Source organism: Meles meles, chromosome 19, assembly GCF_922984935.1.
Source record: "Meles meles chromosome 19, mMelMel3.1 paternal haplotype, whole genome shotgun sequence".
In the NCBI taxonomy this organism is placed as follows: domain Eukaryota; kingdom Metazoa; phylum Chordata; class Mammalia; order Carnivora; family Mustelidae; genus Meles; species Meles meles.
In genome coordinates this window covers 55,421,470-55,444,289 of record NC_060084.1, presented here as the reverse complement: position 1 = coordinate 55,444,289, position 22,820 = coordinate 55,421,470, and the positions used below count along the sequence as shown (strand labels likewise).

The 22,820-nt window shown below is 40.0% G+C and overlaps 2 protein-coding genes across 2 annotated transcripts in view; one reads left to right on the top strand and one right to left on the bottom strand.

Moving 5' to 3' along the window:
• LOC123931367 (putative protein ZNF720) overlaps positions 1-22,820 on the bottom strand; it is an 867,309-nt gene that overhangs the window by 122,829 nt on the left and 721,660 nt on the right. The window lies entirely within an intron of this gene.
• Positions 10,543-13,188, top strand: LOC123930597 (putative protein ZNF720; the record flags this gene model as incomplete). The annotated part of the gene is made up of 3 exons (XM_045986801.1): positions 10,543-10,663; positions 11,160-11,252; positions 13,103-13,188. Coding segments are annotated over 3 exons (300 nt in total), but the record flags the coding sequence as incomplete, so codon positions are not given.

Below are 22,820 nucleotides of genomic sequence, written 5' to 3'. Positions count from 1 at the left end.
TTTCATGTGTCTGTTGGCCATCAGGATGTCTTCTTTGCAGAAATGTCTGTTCATATCATCTGCCCATTTCTTGATTGGATTGTTTGTTCTTTGGGTGTTGAGTTTACTAAGTTCCTTATAGATTTTGGACACTAGCCCTTTATCTGGTATGTCCTTTGCAAATATCTTCTCCCATTCTGTCAGTTCTCTTTTGGTTTTGTTAACTGTTTCCTTTGCTATGCAAAAGCTTTTGATCTTGATGAAATCCCAATAGTTCATTTTTGCCCTTGCTTCCCTTGCCTTTGCCGATGTTCCTAGGAAGATATTGCTGCGGCTGAGGTCGAAGAGGTTGCTGCCTGCGTTCTCCTCAAGGATTTTGATGGATTCCTTTCTCACATTGAGGTCCTTCATCCATTTTGAGTTTATTTTCATGTGTGGTTTAAGGTAGTAGTCCAATTTCAATTTTCTGCTTGCGGTTGTCCAGTTTTCCCAGCACCATTTATTGAAAAGGCTGTCTTTTTTCCATTGGACATTCTTTCCTGCTCTGTTGAACATGAGTTGACCATAGAGTTGAGGGTCTATTTCTGGGCTCTCTATTCTGTTCCACTGATCTATGTGTCTGTTTTTGTGCCAGTACCATGCTGTCTTGACGATGACAGCTGTGTAATAGAGCTTGAAGTCCGGAATTGTGATGCCACCAACTTTGGCTTTCTTTTTCAATATTCCTTTGGCTATTGGAGGTCTTTTCTGGTTCCATATAAATTTTAGGATTATTTGTTCCATTTCTTTGAAAAAAAAATGGATGGTGTTTTGATAGGGATTGCATTAAATATGTAGATTGCTTTAGGTAGCATAGACATTTTCACAATATTTATTCTTCCAATCCCGGAGCATGGAACATTTTTCCATTTCTTTGTGTCTTCCTCAATTTCTTTCCTGAGTACTTTATAGTTTTCTGCATATAGATTCGTAGCCTCTTTGGTTAGGTTTATTCCTAGGTATCTTATAGTTTTGGGTGCAGTTGTAAATGGGATTGACTCCTTAATTTCTCTTTCTTCTGTCTTGTTGTTGGTGTAGAGAAATGCAACTGATTTCTGTGCATTGATTTTATATCCTGACACTTTACTGAATTCCTGTACAAGTTCTAGCAGTTTTGGAGCAGAGTATTTTGGGTTTTCCACACATAGTATCATATCATCTGCGAAGAGTGATAATTTGACTTCTTCTTTGCCAATTTGGATGCCTTTAATTTCTTTTTATTGTCTTATTGCTGAGGCTAGGACTTCTAGTACTATGTTGAATAGCAGTGGTGATAATGGACATCCCTGCCGTGTTCCTGACCTTAACGGAGAAGCTTTCAGTTTTTCTCCATTGAGAATGATATTTGAGGTGGGTTTTTCATAGATGGCTTTGATAATATTGAGGTATGTGCCCTCTATCCCTACACTTTGAAGCGTTTTGATCAGGAAGGGATGCTGTACTTTGTCAAATGCTTTTTCAGCATCTATTGAGAGTATCATATGGTTCTTGTTCTTTCTTTTATTAATGTGTTGTATCACATTGATTGATTTACGGATATTGAACCAACCTTACAGCCCTGGAATAAATCCCACTTGGTCGTGGTGAATAATCCTTTTAATGTACTGTTGAATCCTATTGGCTAGTATTTTGGTGAGAATTTTTGCGTCTGTGTTCATCAAGGATATTGGTCTATAGTTCTCTTTTTTGGTGGGATCTTTGTCTGGTTTTGGGATCAAGGTGATGCTGGCCTCATAAAATGAGTTTGGAAGTTTTCCTTCCATTTCTATTTTTTGGAACAGTTTCAGGAAAATGGGAATTAGTTCTTCTTTAAATGTTTGGTAGAATTCCCCTGGGAAGCCATCTGGCCCTGGGCTTTTGTTTGATTGGAGATTTTTGATGACTGTTTCAATCTCCTTACTGGTTATGGGCCTGTTCAGGTTTTCTATTTCTTCCTGGTTCAGTTGTGGTAGTTTATATGTCTCTAGGAATGCATCCATTTTTTCCAGATTGTCAAATTTGTTGGCGTAGAGTTGCTCATAGTATGTTCTTATAATTGTCTGTTTTTCTTTGATGTTAGTTGTGATCTCTCCTGTTTCATTCATGACTTTATTTGGGTCTTTTCTCTTTTCTTTTGAATAAGTCTGGCCAGGGGTTTATCAATCTTATTGATTCTTCAAAGAACCAGCTCCTAGTTTCATTGATTTTTTTTTCTATTCTTTTTTTGGTTTCTATTTCATTGATTTCTGCTCTGATCTTTATGATTTCTCTTCTCCTGCTGGGTTTAGGGTTTCTTTCTTGTTCTTTCTCCAGCTCCTTTAGGTGTAGGGTTAGGTTGTGTACTTGAGACCTTTCTTGTTTCTTGAGAAAGGCTTGTACCGCTATATATTTTCCTCTCAGGACTGCCTTTGCTGTGTCCCACAGAGTTTGAACCATTGTGTTTTCGTTATCATTTGTTTCCATGAATTTTTTCAATTCTTCTTTAATTTCCTGGTTGACCCATTCATTCTTTAGAAGGATGCTGTTTAGTCTCCATGTATTTGGGTTCTTTCCAGCTTTCCTCTTGTGATTGAGTTCTAGCTTTAGAGCATTGTGGTCTGAAAATATGCAGGGAATGATCCTAATCTTTTGATACCGCTTGAGACCTGATTCGTGACCCAGAGGTGATCTATTCTGGAGAAGGTTCCATGTGCACTAGAGAAGAATGTGTATTCTGTTGCTTTGGGATGAAATATTCTGAATATATCTGTGATGTCCATCTGATCCAGTGTGTCATTTAAGGCCTTTATTTCCTTGTTGATCTTTGGCTTGGATGATCTGTCCATTTCAGTGAGGGGAGTGTTAAAATCCCCTACTATTATTGTATTATTGTTGATGTGTTTCTTTGATTTTGTTATTTATTGGTTTATATAGTTGGCTGCTCCCACATTAGGGGCATAGATATTTAAAATTGTTAGGTATTCTTGTTGGACAGACCCATTGAATAGGATATGGTGTCCTTCCTCATCTCTTATTATAGTCTTTGGCTTAAAATCTAATTGATCTGATATAAGGATTGCCACTCTAGCTTTCTTCTGATGCCCATTAGCATGGTAAATTGTTTTCCGCCCCCTCACTTTAAATCTGGAGGTGTCTTCGCGTCTAAAATGAGTTTCTTATAGGCAACATATAGATGGTTTTTGTTTTTTTTTATCCTTTCTGATACCCTGTGTCTTTTGATTGGGGCATTTAGCCCATTAACATTCAGGCTAACTATTGAGAGATATGAATTTAGTGCCATTCTATTGCCTGTAAGGTGACTGTTACTGTATATTGTCTCTGTACCTTTCCGATGTACTACTTTTAGGCTCTCTCTTTGCTTAGAGGACCCCTTTCAATATTTCCTGTAGAGCTGGTTTGGTGTTTGCAAATTCTTTCAGTTTTTGTTTGTCCTGGAAGCTTTTTATCTCTCCTTCTATTTTCAATGATAGCCTAGCTGGATAGAGTATTCTTGGCTGCATGATTTTCTCATTTAGTGCTCTGAATATATCATGCCAGCTCTTTCTGGCCTGCCAGGTCTCTGTGGATAAGTCTGCTGCCAATCTAATATTTTTACCATTGTATGTTACAGACTTCTCTTCCCGGGCTGCTTTCAGGATTTTCTCTTTGTTGTTAAGACTTGTAAATATTACTATTAGGTGACGAGGTGTGGGCTTATTCTTGTTGATTTTGAGGGGGGTTCTCTGCACCTCCTGGATTAAGATGCTTGTTCCCTTTCCTATATTATGGAAATTCTCTGCAATAATTCTCTCCAATAAACCTTCTGCTCCCCTCTCTCTTTCTTCTTCTTCTGGAATCCCAATTATTCTAATGTTGTTTCCTCTTATGGTGTCACTTATCTCTCAAATTCTCCCCTCATGGTCCAGTAGCTGTTTGTCCCTCTTTTGCTCAGCTTATTTATTCTCTGTCATTTGGTCTTCTATATCACTAATTCTTTCTTCTGCCTCATTTATCCTAGCAGTGAGAGCCTACATTTTTTATTGCACCTCATTAATAGCTTTTTTTATTTCAAGTTGGTTAGATTTTAATTCTTTAATTTCTCCACAAAGGGCTTTTATATCTCCAGAGAGGATTTCTCTAATATCTTCCATGCTTTTTTTGAGCCCGGCTAGAACCTTCAGAATCGTCATTCTGAACTCTAGATCTGACATATTACCAATTTCCGTGTTGATAAGGTCCCCAGCCTTTGGTACTGCCTCTTGTTCTTTTGTTTGTGGTGATTTTTTTTGCCTTGTCATTTTGTCCAGATAAGAGGATATGAAGGATCAAATAAAAATCTAAAAGGGTGGCAAAGACCCCAGAAAAATGCGCTATAACCAAATCAGAAGAGACCCCAAATTGTGGGGGGGAGAAAGGGGATAAAAACAGGTTCAGGAAAAAAAAGAAAAAATAAATAAAAAATAATAATTCAAATAAAGAAAAAATATTAAAAAAAGAAAAATATATATTTTAGATAAACTAGTCAAAAAACGTTAAAAAAGAAAAGGGTAAAAGTTTTCAAAAATTTAGTAGAAGAAAAAAAAAGAAAGAAAAAGAAAGAAAATGAAAATTGAATTAACCACAAGACTAAAGAATCATGAGGAGAAAGCCATGAGTTCTGTGCTTTGCTTTCTCATCCTCTGGAATTCTGCTGCTGTCCTAGGTATTGAACCTGTTTTCCTTGATAGATGAACTTCATCCTGGCTGGATATTTTGTTGATCTTCTGGGGGAGGGGCCTGTTGTAGTGACACTCAAGTATCTTTGTCAGAGGCGTAATTGCACCACCCTTACTGGCGCCAGACTAAGTAATCCGCTTGGGTTCGCTTTTGGGAGCTTTTGTTCCCTAAACACTTTCCGTAGAGTTCTGGAGGACAGGAATGAAAATGGCAGCCTCCCAGTCTCTGGCCTGGAGGAGCCGAGAGTCTGGGGCCTCACTCCTCAGTGCGCCCCCAGAGGACAGCACCCAATCACTCCCGTATCCCCAGCCCCCAGCCATGCTCCGAGCTCACCGAGCCTGCGACTGGTTCAAGGTAACCCCGATCTGAGAGTTCAGTCTGCGGCTCTGTCTCTGTAGCCAGCTTCTCTGTTCTAATACCTTCGAGCTCCCTGACACTCAGACACCCCCAATCCTTCTGTGACCCTGCCGTGCCTGGGGCCACGCTGACCCCGTGTGGGCTTCACCCCGGTTTAGCCTCTGGAGCAATGTCCCTCAGTGGAACAGACTTAAAAGTCCTGATTTTGTGCTCCATTGTTCTGCCACTTGCCGGGAGCTGGCCCCTCCCCCCGTGATCTATCTTCCCGTTGCTTTGGATTCAATTCTCCACCAGTCCTACCTTTCTGAAAGTGATTGATTTTCTGTTTCTAGGATTGCTGTTCCTCTTCTCTTCGATCTCCCATTGGATTTGTAGGTGTTTGCAATGTTTAGATAAGCTATCAAGCTGATCTCCTGCTACCAGATGCAGTCTCAGCCTGCTACTTCTCCCACATCTTGACTCCTCCCCTAGATAATTCATCTATTTATTATTGAGAATTTTTTATGTTCAATTTGATCTTATTCTGCTTTTGTAATTCCATAACAATGTACTTCCTTTTGTCTGGGACTTTCCACAACCTGAAGTAGTCATGCTTTCCTTTTTGCTTGTATATTTTATTCTAGGGGATGCAAGGGTGGCTTGGTCACTTAAGCATCTGCCTTGGCTTATGTCATTATCCTAGGGTTCTGGGATTCTAGATTCTACAATGTTCTCTCTTCTCGACTGAGCACAACTGTGATTGGAAGCTAGAATCTTGGAAGCTAGAGTCCCAAGTTGGGCTCCTTGATCACCGGGAAGCCCACTTCTCCCTCTGCTGGCTGCTTCCCTTCTTTGTACACACGTGCTCTCTCTCACAAATAAAAAAAAATAAATCTTTAAAAAGAGACATTAAAAAAACAGTTTAAACTGATATTCTCAATTGCATACAAAATCATTCAACTTATCTCCACCCTGCACCCACTTTGTTACCAGTATCACAAATTCTATCTTTTATATTGTGTACTTTATTACCTGGGTTTACGATTTAAATGCTTTGATTTAAAAGCGTGTTGTAGGGGCACCTGGGTGGCTCAGAGGGTTAAGCTTCTGCCCTCAGGTTAGGTCATCATCTCAGGGTCCTGGGATCGAATTCCCCATTGGGCTCTCTGCTCAGCAGGGAGTCCGTTTCTCCCCCCGCCCCACTTGTCTCTCTGACTACTTGTGATCTCTCTCTGTATGTCAAATAAATACATAAATCTATAAAGAAAACATTTTGTGGCACAAATAAAAACAACTTGTGCTACCTCATTACAACACTACAGGTTTCTATAATTGTGAAAATATTTATAATTAGCAGAGAGGTTTATATTTTCCTGTGGTCTTAGTTACTGTTTAGAATCCCTTTACTTGAGCTAGAAGGGTTTCCTTTAACGTTTCTTGTAGAACAGGACTAGGAGTAAATGTACAGGGTTTTCTATGTGGGAAAGTGTTCATTTCTACCTTTATGGAAAACAGTTTTCCCAGATAGAGGATTCTTGGTGGATATTTTGATCTTTCAGTGCTTGAATACACTATCTCATGCAGTTCTTCCTAGCAGGTCTGCTGTGAATCCCAGTAATAATCTTACTGAGATCTCTTAATTAAGATGAGTTGTTTTTATCACACTGTTTCAAAGTTCTCCTTTTTACTGGTGACTTTTCATAGGTTAATTGTAATGTGTCACTGTGTTCATGTCTTGAATTTTATCCTACTTTAATTTTCCTGAACTTCTTGAATTTGTCTCTTCTTTCCACAAACATGGAGATTACAAGCTCTTAGATCTTCATATAAACCTTCTGCCCCTTTTACTCTCCCCTACCTTTGGGGTCCCCATAACCTGCCTATGGGACCACTTGTTGGTGTCCCACGAGTCCCTACTCTGCCCTTTCCACATGTTTCCTTGTTCCTCTTAGCAGATAATTTAAAACCTGGGGTCTTTAGGTTGTCTGAATCTTTCTTCTGTTTGATCAAGTCTGTGAGTGACCCCTTTGTGTATTTTTAATTTCAGTGATTGTACTTTTCAGCTCCCAACGTTGGTTGATTGTTGTATCTTCTGTGTCTTTGGGTTTACATTTCTGTCATGTATAGTTTTCCTGATGGCATTTAGTTACCCACCTACTTTTCTTCTTCCTCCACGATGATCTTTATGACAGTTATTCAAATTCTTCCTCAGACAGTAAGTACTTCTTTATTAATTCAGGGCCAGTTTTAGAGATTTATTTCATTCCTCTGATTAAACATGTTTTCCTAATTCTTTGCCTCTGATTCTAAATCAGAATTTTTATTTTTAGAGAAAAAACAACTAGATTAATTACATTTTAGCCATGGAAAATGTAGGCATGTGTGTTGTCAGCCTCTCCACAATTGAACATCTCTGTGTATCTTTTGAGTCCCCCAAACTGAAAACCATACCTACTTTTGGATGGAAAGAGCCTATTTTTGACCAGAACCCTTACCTAGAACATTAACAGTCCATTATCTCATACTTTGCTGGGGTCAATGGTGTATATTGTACTTTTATAGTGAAGGAAACTTGAGAAAATAAAACATTAAAACAGTCATAATGAAGGGAAAGTGCATTTACAATAGTGCACTGTATTTTTCAAAAAAAGAAAATTGAGGGACAAGTGGGTGGCTCACTCAGTTGGGTGTCTGCCTTTGGTTCAGGTCATGATCCTGGGGTCCTGAGGTTGAGCCATGTGTTGGGCTTCCTGCTCAGTGGGAAGCCTGCTTCCCCTCATCCCTCTGTCTGTAGCTGCCCCTGCTTGTTTTCCCTGTTTCTCATTCTTTGTCACTACTAATTAGTGGTGACTATTTCTGCTTCAAACAGCCCGCCCAGTTTTTAGGTTATATGTCCCTATGTTGTTTCACAGCCCATGCTCTCCTTATGCTCCTGACCTAAGTGAAAAGCGGGTTTTTATCAGTTGTAGAAGCTGATAAAATTAAGTTGGGTACCATGTTATGCTTACATTTAAAATTGGATTGATTGAAGGATAGGGACGGCTGGGTGACTTAGTTAAGCATCTGCATTTACTCAGAACATGATGGTCCTGGGACGGAGCTCCATAACCGGCTCCCTGCCCAGCCAGATATGTCTCTCTCCCTCTGCCTGCTGCTCCCCATGATTGTACACACACTTTCTACAGCAAATAAGTGAATAAAATCTTAAAAAAAAAGAAGGATAATAATTCATTATTCAATATGTGTCATCTTATCATCAGCTATACCATGAAAAGGCTGCTGTGTACGTGTAGGAAAGAAGACACATATTTTGTGTTATGTACACAGTGAGTAGGTAGATGCTCAGGTCTTATAAAATAGCTCAGATACCCTAGATATACTCTGGTTTTTCCATTTCTTCTCTCTGGTGTTGTCTACCCCCAGGCATAGCACTTATTCTTGCAGTTTCTTTGCCCCAGGATACCTGCCTCACCACTAGGCATCAATCCATGTCCCTTGCAGCAAAGGAACTGTTAATCTGAAAGGACTTAGGGAATTTGATTTGAAGTTTTTCTGTTTTCCTTCAGGGAACGCCATTTTCCCCAAGGTAGTACTCCCTCCATGCCATTGAACACTACGATTCTATGGGCCAGTGTAATATATAAATGTCACACACGTGGATGTAGATATTTGAGAATGTCTCCTGAACTTCACCACAGCATCTGGTACATAGGCGATCACACTTTGTCCTGAAACTAGCTGTTTCTTTCTTTCCTTTTTTTTTTTTTTTAGATTGTTAAAAAAGATTTTATTCATTTATTTGACAGAGAGAGAGAGATCACAAGTAGGCAGAGCAGCAGGCAGAGAGAGAGGGAGAAGCAGGCTCGCTGCAGAGCAGACAGCCCGATGTGGGGCTCAATCCCAGAACCCTGAGATCATGACCTGAGCTGAAGACAGGGGTTTAACCCAATGTGCCACCCAGGTGCCCCAAAACTAGTTGTTTCAAAAAGGCCTGAGAATTAACAGTAACCTTAATCTTTTTTTAAAAATATTTTATTCATTTGACAGAGAGAAATCACAACTAGGCAGATAGACAGGCAGAGAGAGAGGAGGAAGCAGGCTCCCCGTGGAGCAGAGAGCCCGATGTGGGGCTTGATCCCAGGACCCTGGGATCATGACCTGAACCGAAGGCAGAGGCTTTAACCCACTGAGCCACCCAGGCACCCCAACAGTATAATTAATCTTAATGCCCAGGGATTTTATGCTACATGTAAATGCACAGCTGATGAACAGCTACTTAGACCTGAAATTATTTATGGTCTTAGGAGAAAAGTGATTAAATACAGATTTAGAGTATAAATGTTATATCCAATCCCTTTAAAATTTGTAACCTATATTAATGTCTTGTATACATTTCTTGACTTATTTGAAAAATATTTAAATAATTTCCAATACATTTTTTAGGAGGTATTTATTTAATTTAGAGAACGTACAAGGGAGTGCGGCAGGGTGGGGCAGACCGAGAGGGAGAGAGAATCCCAAGCCAACTTCCTGCTGAGCTCAAAGTCTGACCCAGGGCTCCATAATATTATGTGGGGATCATGACCTGATCTGAAACAAAGAGTTCATGGCTTAACCGATTAGCACCCTGGAGCTACACTTTATTATTATTATTATTATTATTTAAATATTTAATATTTATTTTAGAGAGAGGGAGAGAGTTAGTAGGGTAAATGGCAGAGAGAATGGGATTTCTGAAGCTGAATCCCTGCTAAGCAGAGAGCCCAATGCAGGGCTCCACCCCAGGACCCTGAGATCATGACCTGAGCTGAAACCACTTAACCAACTGAACCACCCAGGTACCCCTGTTCCAAACCATTTAATTTTGGATTTCTTTCATTCAAGAACATGAACTAAAGTACATCTGGGGTCATCTTAGGAAGTTCAAGGAAGTATATTTGGGGTGGGAGCTCAGTGAAGGTATAGAGTTTGGAAGAGAGAGATGAAAGAAGTGAAGACTCTGTCAGAGTCAGATACATTAATGAATAAAGAAAATGTGTGTTGTGTATTTTGTGCGTCTTTGTGTCCCAACACTAACATGACCACAGGCATAGAGGGTTTGTAAGAGTGACTTATCTGTAGATAATTCAGGGATGACCTGTGACTTAGTTCCTGTAGAGGCTGTCCATTTTAGCGTGTGTTAGAATCCACCGTAGCACTTGGAAATCTTGGATTGTTGTACCTATCCCCATATTACCATATCAGTAGTTCTTAATTTTCTTGTCCTCTAATTTGTCATTTCAACTTTCATAGTTAGTGTTTTTTATTGTTCTTGGAACCTTTTCTTACACCAAGACCACAGAGATAGAATCCTTTTAGTTTCTGTAAGCACATCATTATCCTTCAAATTTCAATCAGAATTCAGGGAGAAAGAAAGGTAAGGTCTGGTTCTACGGGGTGACACTAACTTCCTCTTCCACCTTAGGACCATTGTGAACTCTGTCAATAACCACTTGATGACTGTGGTATTTATTTCATGGACTGCTGACATTCAGGGAATTCTCTCAGGAGGAGTGGGGACACCTGACCCACACTCAGCGGGAACTGTACAGGGATGTGATGTTGGAGAACTACGGACACCTGCTCTTCTTGGGTGAGAAAGTCTCCTTCCAGATTTCCCAAGCCCGACTGGGGTTTTGTTCTTTCCTATGAAGACTGCCTCTTGGGAAATTTCTCTCTGAAGGACTGGAATTCGGATCCAAGCAGAAAGGGAAATAAGTAGGGGTTTGTGGATGGAGAGAAAAATCTTCATGATGTTTCTTTTCAGCCTTGGCTTCTCCATCCTCAAGGTAACATCATCCCTGTTGTAGATTAGTGGCAATTCTCAATGTCTAGTGACACAGAATGATGCTGCTCACATCTTAAACTGAAATTTCCCCTGCTTATTACCATGTCTACTACATAGAAGTGGAGGTCAGGATGTGAACACTGGAACTGCCTCCTGTGTGTTCTAAAGGGACTGTTAAGCGACAGCTTTTGGGAAACCAGTTTCTAGAATTCTACAGTGTCCCTTCTTCTCTGCTGAACACAAGCCTGATGGGAAGTTAGAATCTGCAGCAAGAGTCATTTTCCTTTTTCCTCATAAACGGGTCTCACTGTGTCAAAGCCAGACCAGATTATGTTTTTGGAGCAAGAGAAGCAGCTCTGGGATGTGAAGAGAAAGGAAACCATAGACTTCCATCCAGGTAGGTGGGAATGAATGAGGCAGATGACAGAGGGGAGGTCCAAGTCTGACGGAGGAATATAGGCCTTAAGCTCTCGTTTAAATCTCTCTCCTTGAATGAAGATTAGTTGGAGACATGCCCACTTTCTTTTTTCTCTCTCTCCCAGAGGGACATCTGCTCTCCAACATTATCGAGGTTTTAGATTTCTCTAGGGATTCTCCTTCAGCTCCAGTGATGATCTGTCATGTCCACCGGGAGGGCCAGGAGACTCTGCTTAGAGAGAGTGTGCCCTGCTAATCTGAGAGCTTCTCCAGGTGGGTCAGATGGCTGGGCATCTGCCTTTGGCGATGACCCAGGGTCCTGGAATCAGGCCCCACATCAGGGTCCCTGCTTGGCGGGATCTTGATTCTCCCTCTCACACTCCCCCTGCTTGTGTTCCCTCTCTCGCTGTGTGTCTCTCTGTCATATAAATAAATTAAAAAATAAAAACTGAGACTCAGGAACTTCATTAGATAACAAAGCACCTTCCAAAAATGGACAATGTATAGTTTTATTTCCCTTCAAAAGTTCTTTTTTAAAAATATTAACTAATACTGGGGTGCCTGTGTGGCTCAGAGGTTAAGCCACTGCCTTTGGCTCAGGTCATGATCCCCGGGTCCTGGGATCGAGCCCTGAATCAGGCTCATTGCTCAGCATGGAGCCTGCTTCTCTCTCTACCTCTGCCTGCCACTCTGCCCTCTTGTGCATTCTCTCTCTGACAAATAAATAAATAAATAAATAAATAAATAAATAAAATCTTTAAATGAAATAAAATATTAACTAATACAGAAATTTCCACTTTCTGTGTTCTGTTCCTCAGTGGTGGAACAATGTAATGTCTCTATTTGTTTCCTAGCCTTCCCACACAAATAATGCTATTGGGGGACTAACGTATTTAGAACTCAGATCTTGTAGCCTTTAATAAAGCCTCAGTTATTATCTAACTCAAAAAATGAATGAGCTTTATGCTTTTTGTCAATAAAGTTATGTGTATATTTGTATGTATTTGGATATCTCACATACATATTCTGTGATTCCTACTGTTTAATTTCTCTCCTTGGTGAGTGGTCAGTGAATGTTGTACTATGTCTAGGTAAGTTGTCATCAACACAGAATTTATTTCATCAGGTATTTGTGGGTGAATTTTGATTCTCTCTGCATGAGAGAAAAGACTTTCTGGAATTGAAAGTAATTTTGAAACATTTTATAGCTCTGTACCATGTTTTGGTATTAAATAACAAAGATACATTTTATCTTTAATTGTAGTATTATACCATGATATGCCTTGGTACCTTCCTTGTTAACTTTTGTGTCTTCTGTGAGTATTTTCATTGTGGTTACCTTACAGATTGCTTAAAACAACTCAGAGGTAAAACAAAGATTTTAAATCTCATACCATCAATTGCACACAAAACTCTTCATCCCGTCTCCACCCCTGCACCCACTTTGTTACTGATATCACAGATTCTGTCTTTAGGTCGTGTGCCTTATTACCTACATCAAAGATTTTTATACTTTTTTAGAAACAAAATTCTGTAGCAGAAATAAACGTCAGGGATACCTAATTACAACACTTACAACACTACAGGTTTGTGTAATTTCTAAATATTTATGTTCAGAAGAGAGCTTTGTGTCCTCATGTGGTTGCAGTTTGCAGTTTCTATGTAGAATCCTTTTCATTCAATCGAGAGCGTGTTCCTTTTACGTGTCTCAGAGGACAGGTCTACTGGTAAATGTAGAGCATTTTTACTTGGGAATGTCTTCATTTCTACATCTGTGGAAAAGAGTTTTGCCCAGTAGAGTATGCTTAGTGGCCATTTTTTATCTTGCAGTACCTGAGTACTTGATGCCGGCCCCATTCCTGTCAGACCCGCTGAGAATCATAGAGGAGAAGCTTGCAGTCTTTCCTATTGAATAGGTTAGATTTCAGCTTTTCACACATCTGTGGCATTCATTAGGTTGAGGGGTTTCCTTCTCTCTCTCTGTTGAGTGTTTTTAATGTGACATGTTGTCTCCTGTGCCCATATTTGTATTCTGTCTTCCTTAATATGATCATGTCATTTTTGATCTTCATTCTGTTAATGTGGAGTCTTCAAGTTATGATTTTCTATATGTTGGAGCACCCTTAATTCCTGGACCGTTTCCTACTTGATGATCTTGAAAATGTGCTGTTGATTCAGATTGCTGTTTATTGTGGACTTTGAGTGAATATTCCTCACATATAGAGTTTTGCAAACTTCGTCATTTGTAGTGTCTTCATCTAGCTTGCATGAGCTGGTAATGCTGGTGCCACAGACAGAGTGTTCTGCTAGTTTCCCTGATCGTCACTCCTTGGAAATGTTTGAGGAGATTTGCAGTCCTTTCTTCTTCATTGTCTGTCTGTATACAAACCGAATTCATCCGGCACACAATTTTTGTTTATTGGGAGTTTTTTCTTTTATTCATCCTTCATTCTGCTTTGTGCTTATAGCTCAGTTATTTATTAATTTGTTTTGAACGATGCAGTCTAAATTGGTTATACATTTCTTTTGAAATTCATACTCATCCTTTGATATGAATTCATGGGCAATGATTACCCACTGTTGCCTTTATAAGTACTTTTATTCCTACGGTCATTTATACTGCATCTACTTTCACTTCTTCAACTCTCCTTTTAGTCAGTCTTTTCTCTATTATTCCTAATTTAGCTCATAGGTTGTCAATGATGTTGATCTTTTCTGACAAACAACTCTTCTATGGTTGATATATTCCTATTTTTTTGATACTCTGTTTGGTTTGTTACAGTTTTCTGTTTCAGTTTCCATCATTCTGCTAATTTTGCACTCATGTGACCCTTTTCCTGATGGTTAGAGATAAAGGAAATTGATTTTTGAGACACCAAATATGTGTGACCATACCACAGATGTATATATAAGGTTATATGGTCAGTATGTTGTGTGCCATGAAACATTTCCATTGAGAAATGAATTCCTGATGAGTCCTTCTCAGCCATCTTTCTGACATTGTCTGATTCACTTGATGCTTCTAAATTAGCATTCAAGTGTATTTTCTTCTGAATGTAGTAAGTGCAATGATTTTATTTTATTTGATATCTTTCAGCTATATCTTCACATGACATCCAGAGTTTCCCCCTAAAGTGCAGCATAGAAGGTTCTTTCCAGAACGGATCAATGGACAGGTACAAACATAGTGCTGTTGAGATTTTACACTTATGCACAGACTGGGACAGTGATGGGGAGAGTGAAGGGCATCAAAGAAATCCTGGACGATACACCCAAACCAAGGCAATTGCCCTTAATGAGAATCTCACTGCCCCAAATGGTGAAGTGTATAAACCGCTGTGGAAAACCACCCTTTTTAAGTCAACTGTTTCTGCAGAGCCATGTGTTTCTGTCAGCACAAGCTCCAATCAGATATTCAAACATAGCTATTTGTGAAAAGATCATTTGGAACATCTGGAAAGTAACCTAGTCCATGCTGAGAATAATGATTTGAGCCATTTGGAAGATAGGATTGGCCTGACCTTATGTCAGAGATTTAGAAATGAAGAACAAAGTACTCAGTGGGATCCATATGAGAGGGACTTCACTGAGATGCTGACCCTACAGTATGACAAAATGTTTTTCACTGGAAACAGAATTGCTCAATGCAATCTGAGAAAATATTGAACCAGGGCTCCAGTATTCACTGATGTGTCAGGGCTAGGTTTGCAGAGAACCATTATGAATGTGATAAATATGGGGAAGGCTTTAATCCAAGCTCTAACCTCAGTATACATAATGGTCACCATTTGGGAGACAGACTTCATAAATATAATGAATGTGGGAAAGCTTGTAACCAGTCCTCCAGTGTTGGTGATCATCAGAGAATTCATGAGGGAAAAAACCATTCAGATTAAATACACCAGGGACATTGTTTAGTCAGTCATCAAGCCTAAATATCAATAAGATAATCCCTAGAGGAAATGGTATTTGCATTTTTAAGGAATGTGGTAAATCCTTGGTCTGCCACTCAACAGTATCTCAACATTAGCAAATGCATACTTGAGAAAAAATGAAATATGAAGAAGATGGTTAAACCTTTAAGGACTATTAATCAATAAATGGACATAAGCAAATCTGTACTGGAGGGAAACTTTACCAATGTCAAGAATGTGGGAAGGCCTTTAAACAGAGCTCAGGGCTGACCCAACATCAGATAATTCATGCTGGAGAGAAACCTTACAAATGTCAAGAATGTGACAAGGCTTTTAACATTAGCTCAAGGCTTACTCATCATCACAGAATTCATACTGGAGAGAAACCTTACAAATGTCAAGAATGTGGCAAGGCCTTTAGGTGGCCCTCAAACCTTACTCGACATCATATTATTCATCCTGAGAGAAACCTTTTTTTTTTTAATATTTTATTTATTTGACAGAGGGAAATCACAACTAGGCAGACAGGCAGGCAGAGAGAGAGGTGGAAGCAGGCTCCCCGCGGAGCAGAGATCCCGATGTGGGGCTCGATCCCAGGACCCTGGGATCATGACCTGAGCCGAAGGCAGAGGCTTTAACCCACTGAGCCACCCAGGTGCCCCATCCTGAGAGAAACCTTACAAGTGTTCAGAATGTCCAAGACCTTTAACTGGTCTTCAGACCTTACTCGACATCACCAAACTCATAGTGGAGAGAAAAGTTACCAATGTCAAGAATGTGGTATGGCCTTTAGCTGCGCTTCAGCCCTTACTCATAATCATAGAATTCATAGTGGAAAGAAATCTTACCAATGTCAAGAACGTGGGAAGTCCTTTAAACAGAGCTCAGCACTTACCCAACATCCCTCAATTCATACTGGAGAAAAACCTTACAAATGTCAATAATGTGTGAAGGCCTTTAAGTCACCCTCGGAGCTTATTAAACATCAAATAATTCATACTGGAGAGAAACCTTTCCAATGTAAAGACTGTGGGAAGGCCCTTACGTGGCTCTCATCACTTACTAAATATCACCAAATTCACACCGGAGAGAAAACTTAACAAATGTCAAGAATGTGGAAAGGCCTTTGTCCAGCAGGCACACCTTACTAAACATAGAATTCATACTGACAAGTGAATTTAATGTGGCAAAGCTTTTAACACGCAAACAACCCTCACTGTACATGAGAGAATTCATACCGGAGAGAAACCTGCAAATGTAATGTATATGAGAAAATGCCCAAGGAATCCTCCTCCCTTACTGCATATCCGATTTTATATAGGAGAGAACTGTACACAGAGAGAGCATGTGTCTGACCTCTCACAGGAACTCCCAACTTACTTAACACCTTAGTTACCATATAGGAACAAAACTGTAAAATGTAAAGAAAATGGACAAGCCTTTTTTTGGAATTCAATCCTTACTAAGTTTCACAAAATGCATATGAGTTTCAAACCCTTGTAACATAATGTGGGTAGACATTCATTTTAAGATACACTGGATATTATGCACCAAAGAGTGCATTCAGGAAAGTAACTTGAATGGCATAAATATTTAGAAGACTATTTAATTGCTCATTAAATTCCAATAAATGTAACATAAATAAAAGGAATACTTCAGTCACTCTGTTCAGACATTACTCTGTATGAAAATAGTGATTATAAGGAAAATTCAAACATTTAGAACGTGTATACGGTATTCTGCTTCTACAGATTTAGTGAATGGACTTTTACATATGTATAAGGGATTTCAATATTTTTATGTTTTACATTGACCCTATGTGACTTTTGTGACCAACAATATTCATGTATTTTACTCTGAAATCTCTCCTGAGAATCCCTTTACTCCTACTGAATATGAAAGAGCATGTGGCTGATTGTTGCTCCATCAAAGATACCAGATGACCTGCTACATTAAGTGGATGCATGCATGCTTAATTTTCTATGGAAGATGTAGGACAGTATCATATACAACATATGAGGAAAATCTCTGTGGAGATGCTTATGGTCACAACATTGATATGTTACCATGAAATAGGTGTTCAGAACACAAACTGCTCCATGTTTTAAACTAAAGAACTTCCTCAATATTAGAAATACAAGGTTTTACTAATTATTCTTTAAGAAAAAGGAGGTGGCAGGCAGTACACTACCGAGGCATCTTTGTAAGCACCATCGATTCCTAGTATGACTTGATGTGTCATACAAAAACAAAGACCGACTAAAAGGAGAGGTGAAGAAGTGAAAGTAGATACAGTATAAATGACCGTAGGAATAAAAGTACTTATAAAGGCAGCAGTGGGTAATCATTGCCCACGAATTCATATCAAAAGATGAGTATGAATTTCAAAAGAAATCCTGACAGATGAGAAGCAGGGTAGCTAACCCTTCCCTACGATGCCATATCATTGAACATGCACATTTCTTTGGAATGTACCTCAGTCCTGAAATTTTTGGAAATAGGAACTCCCACATCCTTCTGACAACACGTGAATGCTTCTGCACATGTGTGTCCTGTATTTCGAATGGTGACAATAGACTGGATTTGAAATGCATAACTTAGTGTATGTGTGACTTAATATATTTTCATTAATAAAACCTAACGTGTTTTAACATATGGATATGGGTGTGTCATGAATGATGTGTTATCCTACCTCCAGTGTTAATCTCTCTCATTGAAGGTTGCAGGTTAATGATGGAATCACACCTGTTTGACACTAGAGTAAAACAATATACATATAATCCATTTTCCCGGTGAAGTTTTCAGAGATATGTGACTGTTTTACCCCTAGTCTATGCTAGGATTTTCCCCTCTTTCTGAATATGATGATATTACCATGGGTGTATTACCAGGGTATGTAACATAGAGATATTGTTGGTGTTTTAGCTCATGTACTCGATGATGCTGCTATTTGGCATTGATTTTGTGTGTAGCTAGTAGTTTTGTCAGGGCCTTACAATGACAGGAGCCAATCTCACTAGTGCATTCCCCAGTCAACACGCTGCAGGGTCACAAGGTAGTGGAAGATCTGATAGGACATTTGTACTCTGTCCTTATGAACCCACCATCTCTCCTTTCTCTTAATGCTTTCCCTCCCATGTCCCTCAGAGAACACTCCCCCTCCCCCAGGACTTCCCTAAATCTGTTTTAGTCAGAATGGCATTTTCTGGACTTAGACTTGAGACTCTATAGCTCTGCACCATGGCCCCAAATGAAATCATGTGCCCCATGTTCTGTACTGAGTGTTGTTTTGATGTGTCTATGAAGTACACATGTGCATACGACCATGCTATGTGTGTCATAGATACCCCTTAAGAAAGAGAAATCTATCCTAATAGGAGTGGTGTTGTAGCCCAGGAAGAGGCAGAAAATACCTAAGATGAAGAATTAGTATGTAGAAGAGAAGTGTCCTGAGTTGCCCAAGTGACTCCTTAGATGTAGAAAATAATTTCTACTTGTTTTAGGTCCTACTTATCTCTAGGTCTCCAGTTGTATTCCCCACCATTTTTCTTTCCCTCTGCATAGGCACTACAGCCATTCTTTTTTGCCTGTGCTACAGAGACAGTGTCCTCAGATAATGCTTCATTGAGATTACATAGATGGAAACCACTTGGTATTCAGACATTTAGCATGACGATGTGGGATGAGAATCTCAGTAAAATTTGAGGAAGGCATCACCCTTGTAAAGAATGACAAGACCTATGAATAGGACATGTGAGGAACTCTTTACAGTGTGGGGAGGGAATAGGAGGTGGCACCCTTTAGTCACTGTAAAGGCACAGGCAGCTCTTGCTGGTGTCATCTGATGAATACGTGTAATAGGGAAACAAAAGCCATTTTTGCCAAATGGGGGTTTCTCTGGCTAGAGAAGTCCTGTTTTATCTTGATGATTTGATTGGCCTCCTATGTCTTCCTGAGGACTAATGCTATTGGATGTCAGTGATTACTGTATTTCCCCTGCTAGATCTGTGACAAGGGATGGAGGAGGTGTTGGATGATGCAATCATGTGGGCATCTTTAAGATGTCATGTGGTTGAATAGATGTTTGAGATGAAGAAGGCTTCTGGGCAGTGGAATAGGCCAGATCAGCAAGGCATGTGCTATGGTTGCTCCCAAGGCCTGTTTCCCAGGTACATAACCCCAGTCAAGGTAATAAGATCCACTGTGGTTGGGTGATCCTTCAGGGAAGCTCCTTCCTACTGTGCGGGACCTTCCTCCCTTTCCTCAGCACCATAATGGGTGTCATTCTAGGGGCAGCTGGGTGGCTCAGTCATTAAGTGTCTGCCTCAGGCTCAGGTCATGAGTCCTGCACCGGGCTTCCTGTTCAGAGGGAAGCCTGCTTCTCCTTCTCCTTCTGCTGCTGCTTATGTTCCCTCTCTCACTGTGTCTGTCTCTGTCAAATAAATAAAATCTTAAAATAATAATATTTTTATTGGGGGTAGAAAAAGAATAAATGAAACAAGATGGGATCGGGAGTGAGACAAACCATAAGAGACTCTTAATCTCACAAAACAAACTAAGGGTTGCCGAGGGAATGCTGAGAGAGGATGGTGGGGTTATGGACATTGGGAAAGGTATGTGCTATGAAGTGTGTAAACCTGGTGATTCACAGACCTGTACCTCTGGGGCTAATAATACATTATCTGTTAATAAAAAATTTAAAAAAATAATAAAAATTAAAAGAAAGAGGGACAAAAAATAATATTTTTAAATGTATAAAGAAACTGGTGGAATCATTTATAATCTACTTCTGTCTGCAAGAGCCCACCCCTTAAGCACTAAGCATGCAACCACCTCCTTAGACATTAAAAGTGTAGCTCATATGGGCTCTGGGGGTGAGTCAGTTAAGAGTCTCACTTTGGCTCAGGTCATGATGTGAGGTTCCAAGCACATAGCCCTGTAGTGGGCTCCCTGCCCAGTGGTAAGTTGGTTTGTCTCTCTTCCTCTGACCATCACCATCCACCACCAGGAGAACATCACTCTCAAAGAAAAAAAAGATGGGTGCCTGGGTGGCTCAGTGGGTTAAAGCCTCTGCCTTCGGCTCAGGTCATGATCCCAGGGTCCTGGGATCGAGCCCCATGTCGGGCTCTCTACTCTGCAGGGAGTCTGCCTCCTCCTCTCTCTTTGCCTGCCTCTCTGCCTATTTATGATTTCTCTCTGTCAAATAAATAAAGTATTAAAAAAAAAAGAAAAGAAAAAGTGTAGATATCTTCATTATTCAGGAGGCAGCCACTTGGAAAGAAGAAAACTTATGATTAAAAATCAACTCTAAGGAATTTACCAGACCTTCAGAGTTTTGAAGGAGCTTGAGGACAATGAATCAGGAGGAGGGAACAAGACAGTCTGACACAGTTCTTGATGGCCTGTGTGCTCACTGTGCCTCCTATGGACATTACAGAGGTGCTTACAGGATGTGTATGTGTCCCCAGAGTGGGTTGTTTCAGAGGGTAGGATTATCAGTCCTTCTTGGAGACAATGTGTGATATATAGATGTACAGAGAAGGGTTTGCTCCATCATTCATGGAAAGGTGCATGCAGAAATTTAAAGGCTATTAAGTTGTCCCAAGAGGCCAAGGGAGGGTTTCAATTTAAGTTAGAAACCTGTCTTGGGGCACCTGGGTGGTTCAGTGGGTTAAAGCCACTGCCTTTGGCTCAGGTCATGATCCCAGGGTCCTGGGATTGAGCTCCACATCAGGCTCTCTGCCCAGTGGGGAGCCTACTTCCCTTCTTCTCTCTGCCTGCCTCTCTGCCTACTTGTGATTCTCTGTCTGTCAAATAAATAAATAAAATTTTAAAAAAAGTTAGAAACCTGTCTTCAGGGTTTGTCCTGTGATACAAATGACATTATTGCCTTCTGCTATGATGCTGAGTTATATGTGTGTTTGTGTGTGTGTGTATGTGTATTTTTTTTTCTTTCAGGAATCAATTAGATAGAGGACCTTTATTAGAAAGAGAGCGGATCACGATGTGGGAAACAAAGGCAGAAGAAAACATACTAATATCCTTATACCTACAGGTCATTGACATATCCTTGAAACAGGCAGAGTGACATTCCTTCAAGGACTCAACTGCCATGATGTTAATGGGTTGCTAATGGGAAAAGACAATCCTGACCTGAACTCCCCAACCCCCACCAGAATCCTGTAAGTCTACTTTAACATAAAACATTTCCTTTGGAAACTTCCCTTTTCTCTCAAATTCCCTACTTACCTTTTGGTAATCATCCTCCAAGCAGAAGGCCCATGGATAAACATCAGAAGGGTCCCATGACTAAGGATTATTGGTTGGTAATAAATGACCTTTCCCCAAAAACTGATAATCCCCTCAAGGTCCTAGATACCTTGCTTCCAAAATTCCTTAGATACTTGTGCTATCCCAAACCCAGTCCAACTTGAAAGTATATAATGGGCCATGCCTCATGACAGAGTGCGGGTTTTTCTTCCCCTGGGTCCTGTCCCCATGCTTTCATAAAATCACCTTTTGTTCCATAAACATCTCAAGAATTCTTTCCTTGCCATGGGTATCAAGCCCTAACGTTCTTTCCTACATGGATACCAGAGATTAACAGTTTATATCACAAACATTTGCCTACCTATAAGAGACACATGAAAAAATGTTCAACATCATTAACCACCAGGGAGATTCAAATCAAAACCACATTGAGATACCACCTTATACCAGTTAGAATGGTCAAAATTTACAAGACAGGAAAGAAGTGTTGGAGAGGATGTGGAGAAAGGAGGACCCTCTAACACTGTTGGTGGGAATGCATGTTGGTGCAACCACTGTGAAAAACAGTGTGGAGATTTCTTTTGAAAATAAAAATAGAGCTACCCTATGACCCTGCAACTGCATTCCTGGGTATTTACCAAAGATACAGATGTAGTGAAAAGAAGGGCCATCTGTACCCCAATGTTCAGAGCAGTAATGACCACAATCACCAAAATGTGCAAAGAGCCAAGGTGCCCTTCAACAGATGAATGGATAAAGAAGATATGGTCCATATATACAATGGAATATTATGCCGTCACCAGTAAGGATGAATACCCAACTTTTGTATCAACATGGATGGGACTAGAGGAGATTATGCTGAGTGAAATAAGTTAAGCAGAGAGAGTCAATTATCATATGGTTTCACTTTCTTGTGGAGCATATGGAATAACACAGTGGACATTAGGAGAAGGAGAGGAGAAGTGAGTTGGGGGAATTCAGAGGGGTAGATGAAGCATGAGAAATTGTTGACTTTGAGAAAGAAACTGAGGGTTATGGAGGGGATGGGGTGGTGGGTTGGGTGAGCTTGGTGATGGGTATTAAGGAGGGTATGTATTGCATAGAGCACTGGGTGTGGTGCATAAACAATGTTGGAACATTGGAAAAAAATAAAATCCAAAAAAAAAGAAGAAGAAGAAGAAGAAGAAGAAGAAGAAGAAGAAGAAGAAGAAGGAGAAGGAGAAGGAGAAGGAGAAGGAGAAGGAGAAGGAGAAGGAGAAGGAGAAGAAGAAGAAGAAGAAGAAGAAGAAGAAGAAGAAGAAGAAGAAGAAGAAGAAGAGTTGCCTACCTGGAGGACCAGACATTGTTTGATAAATATTTCATCT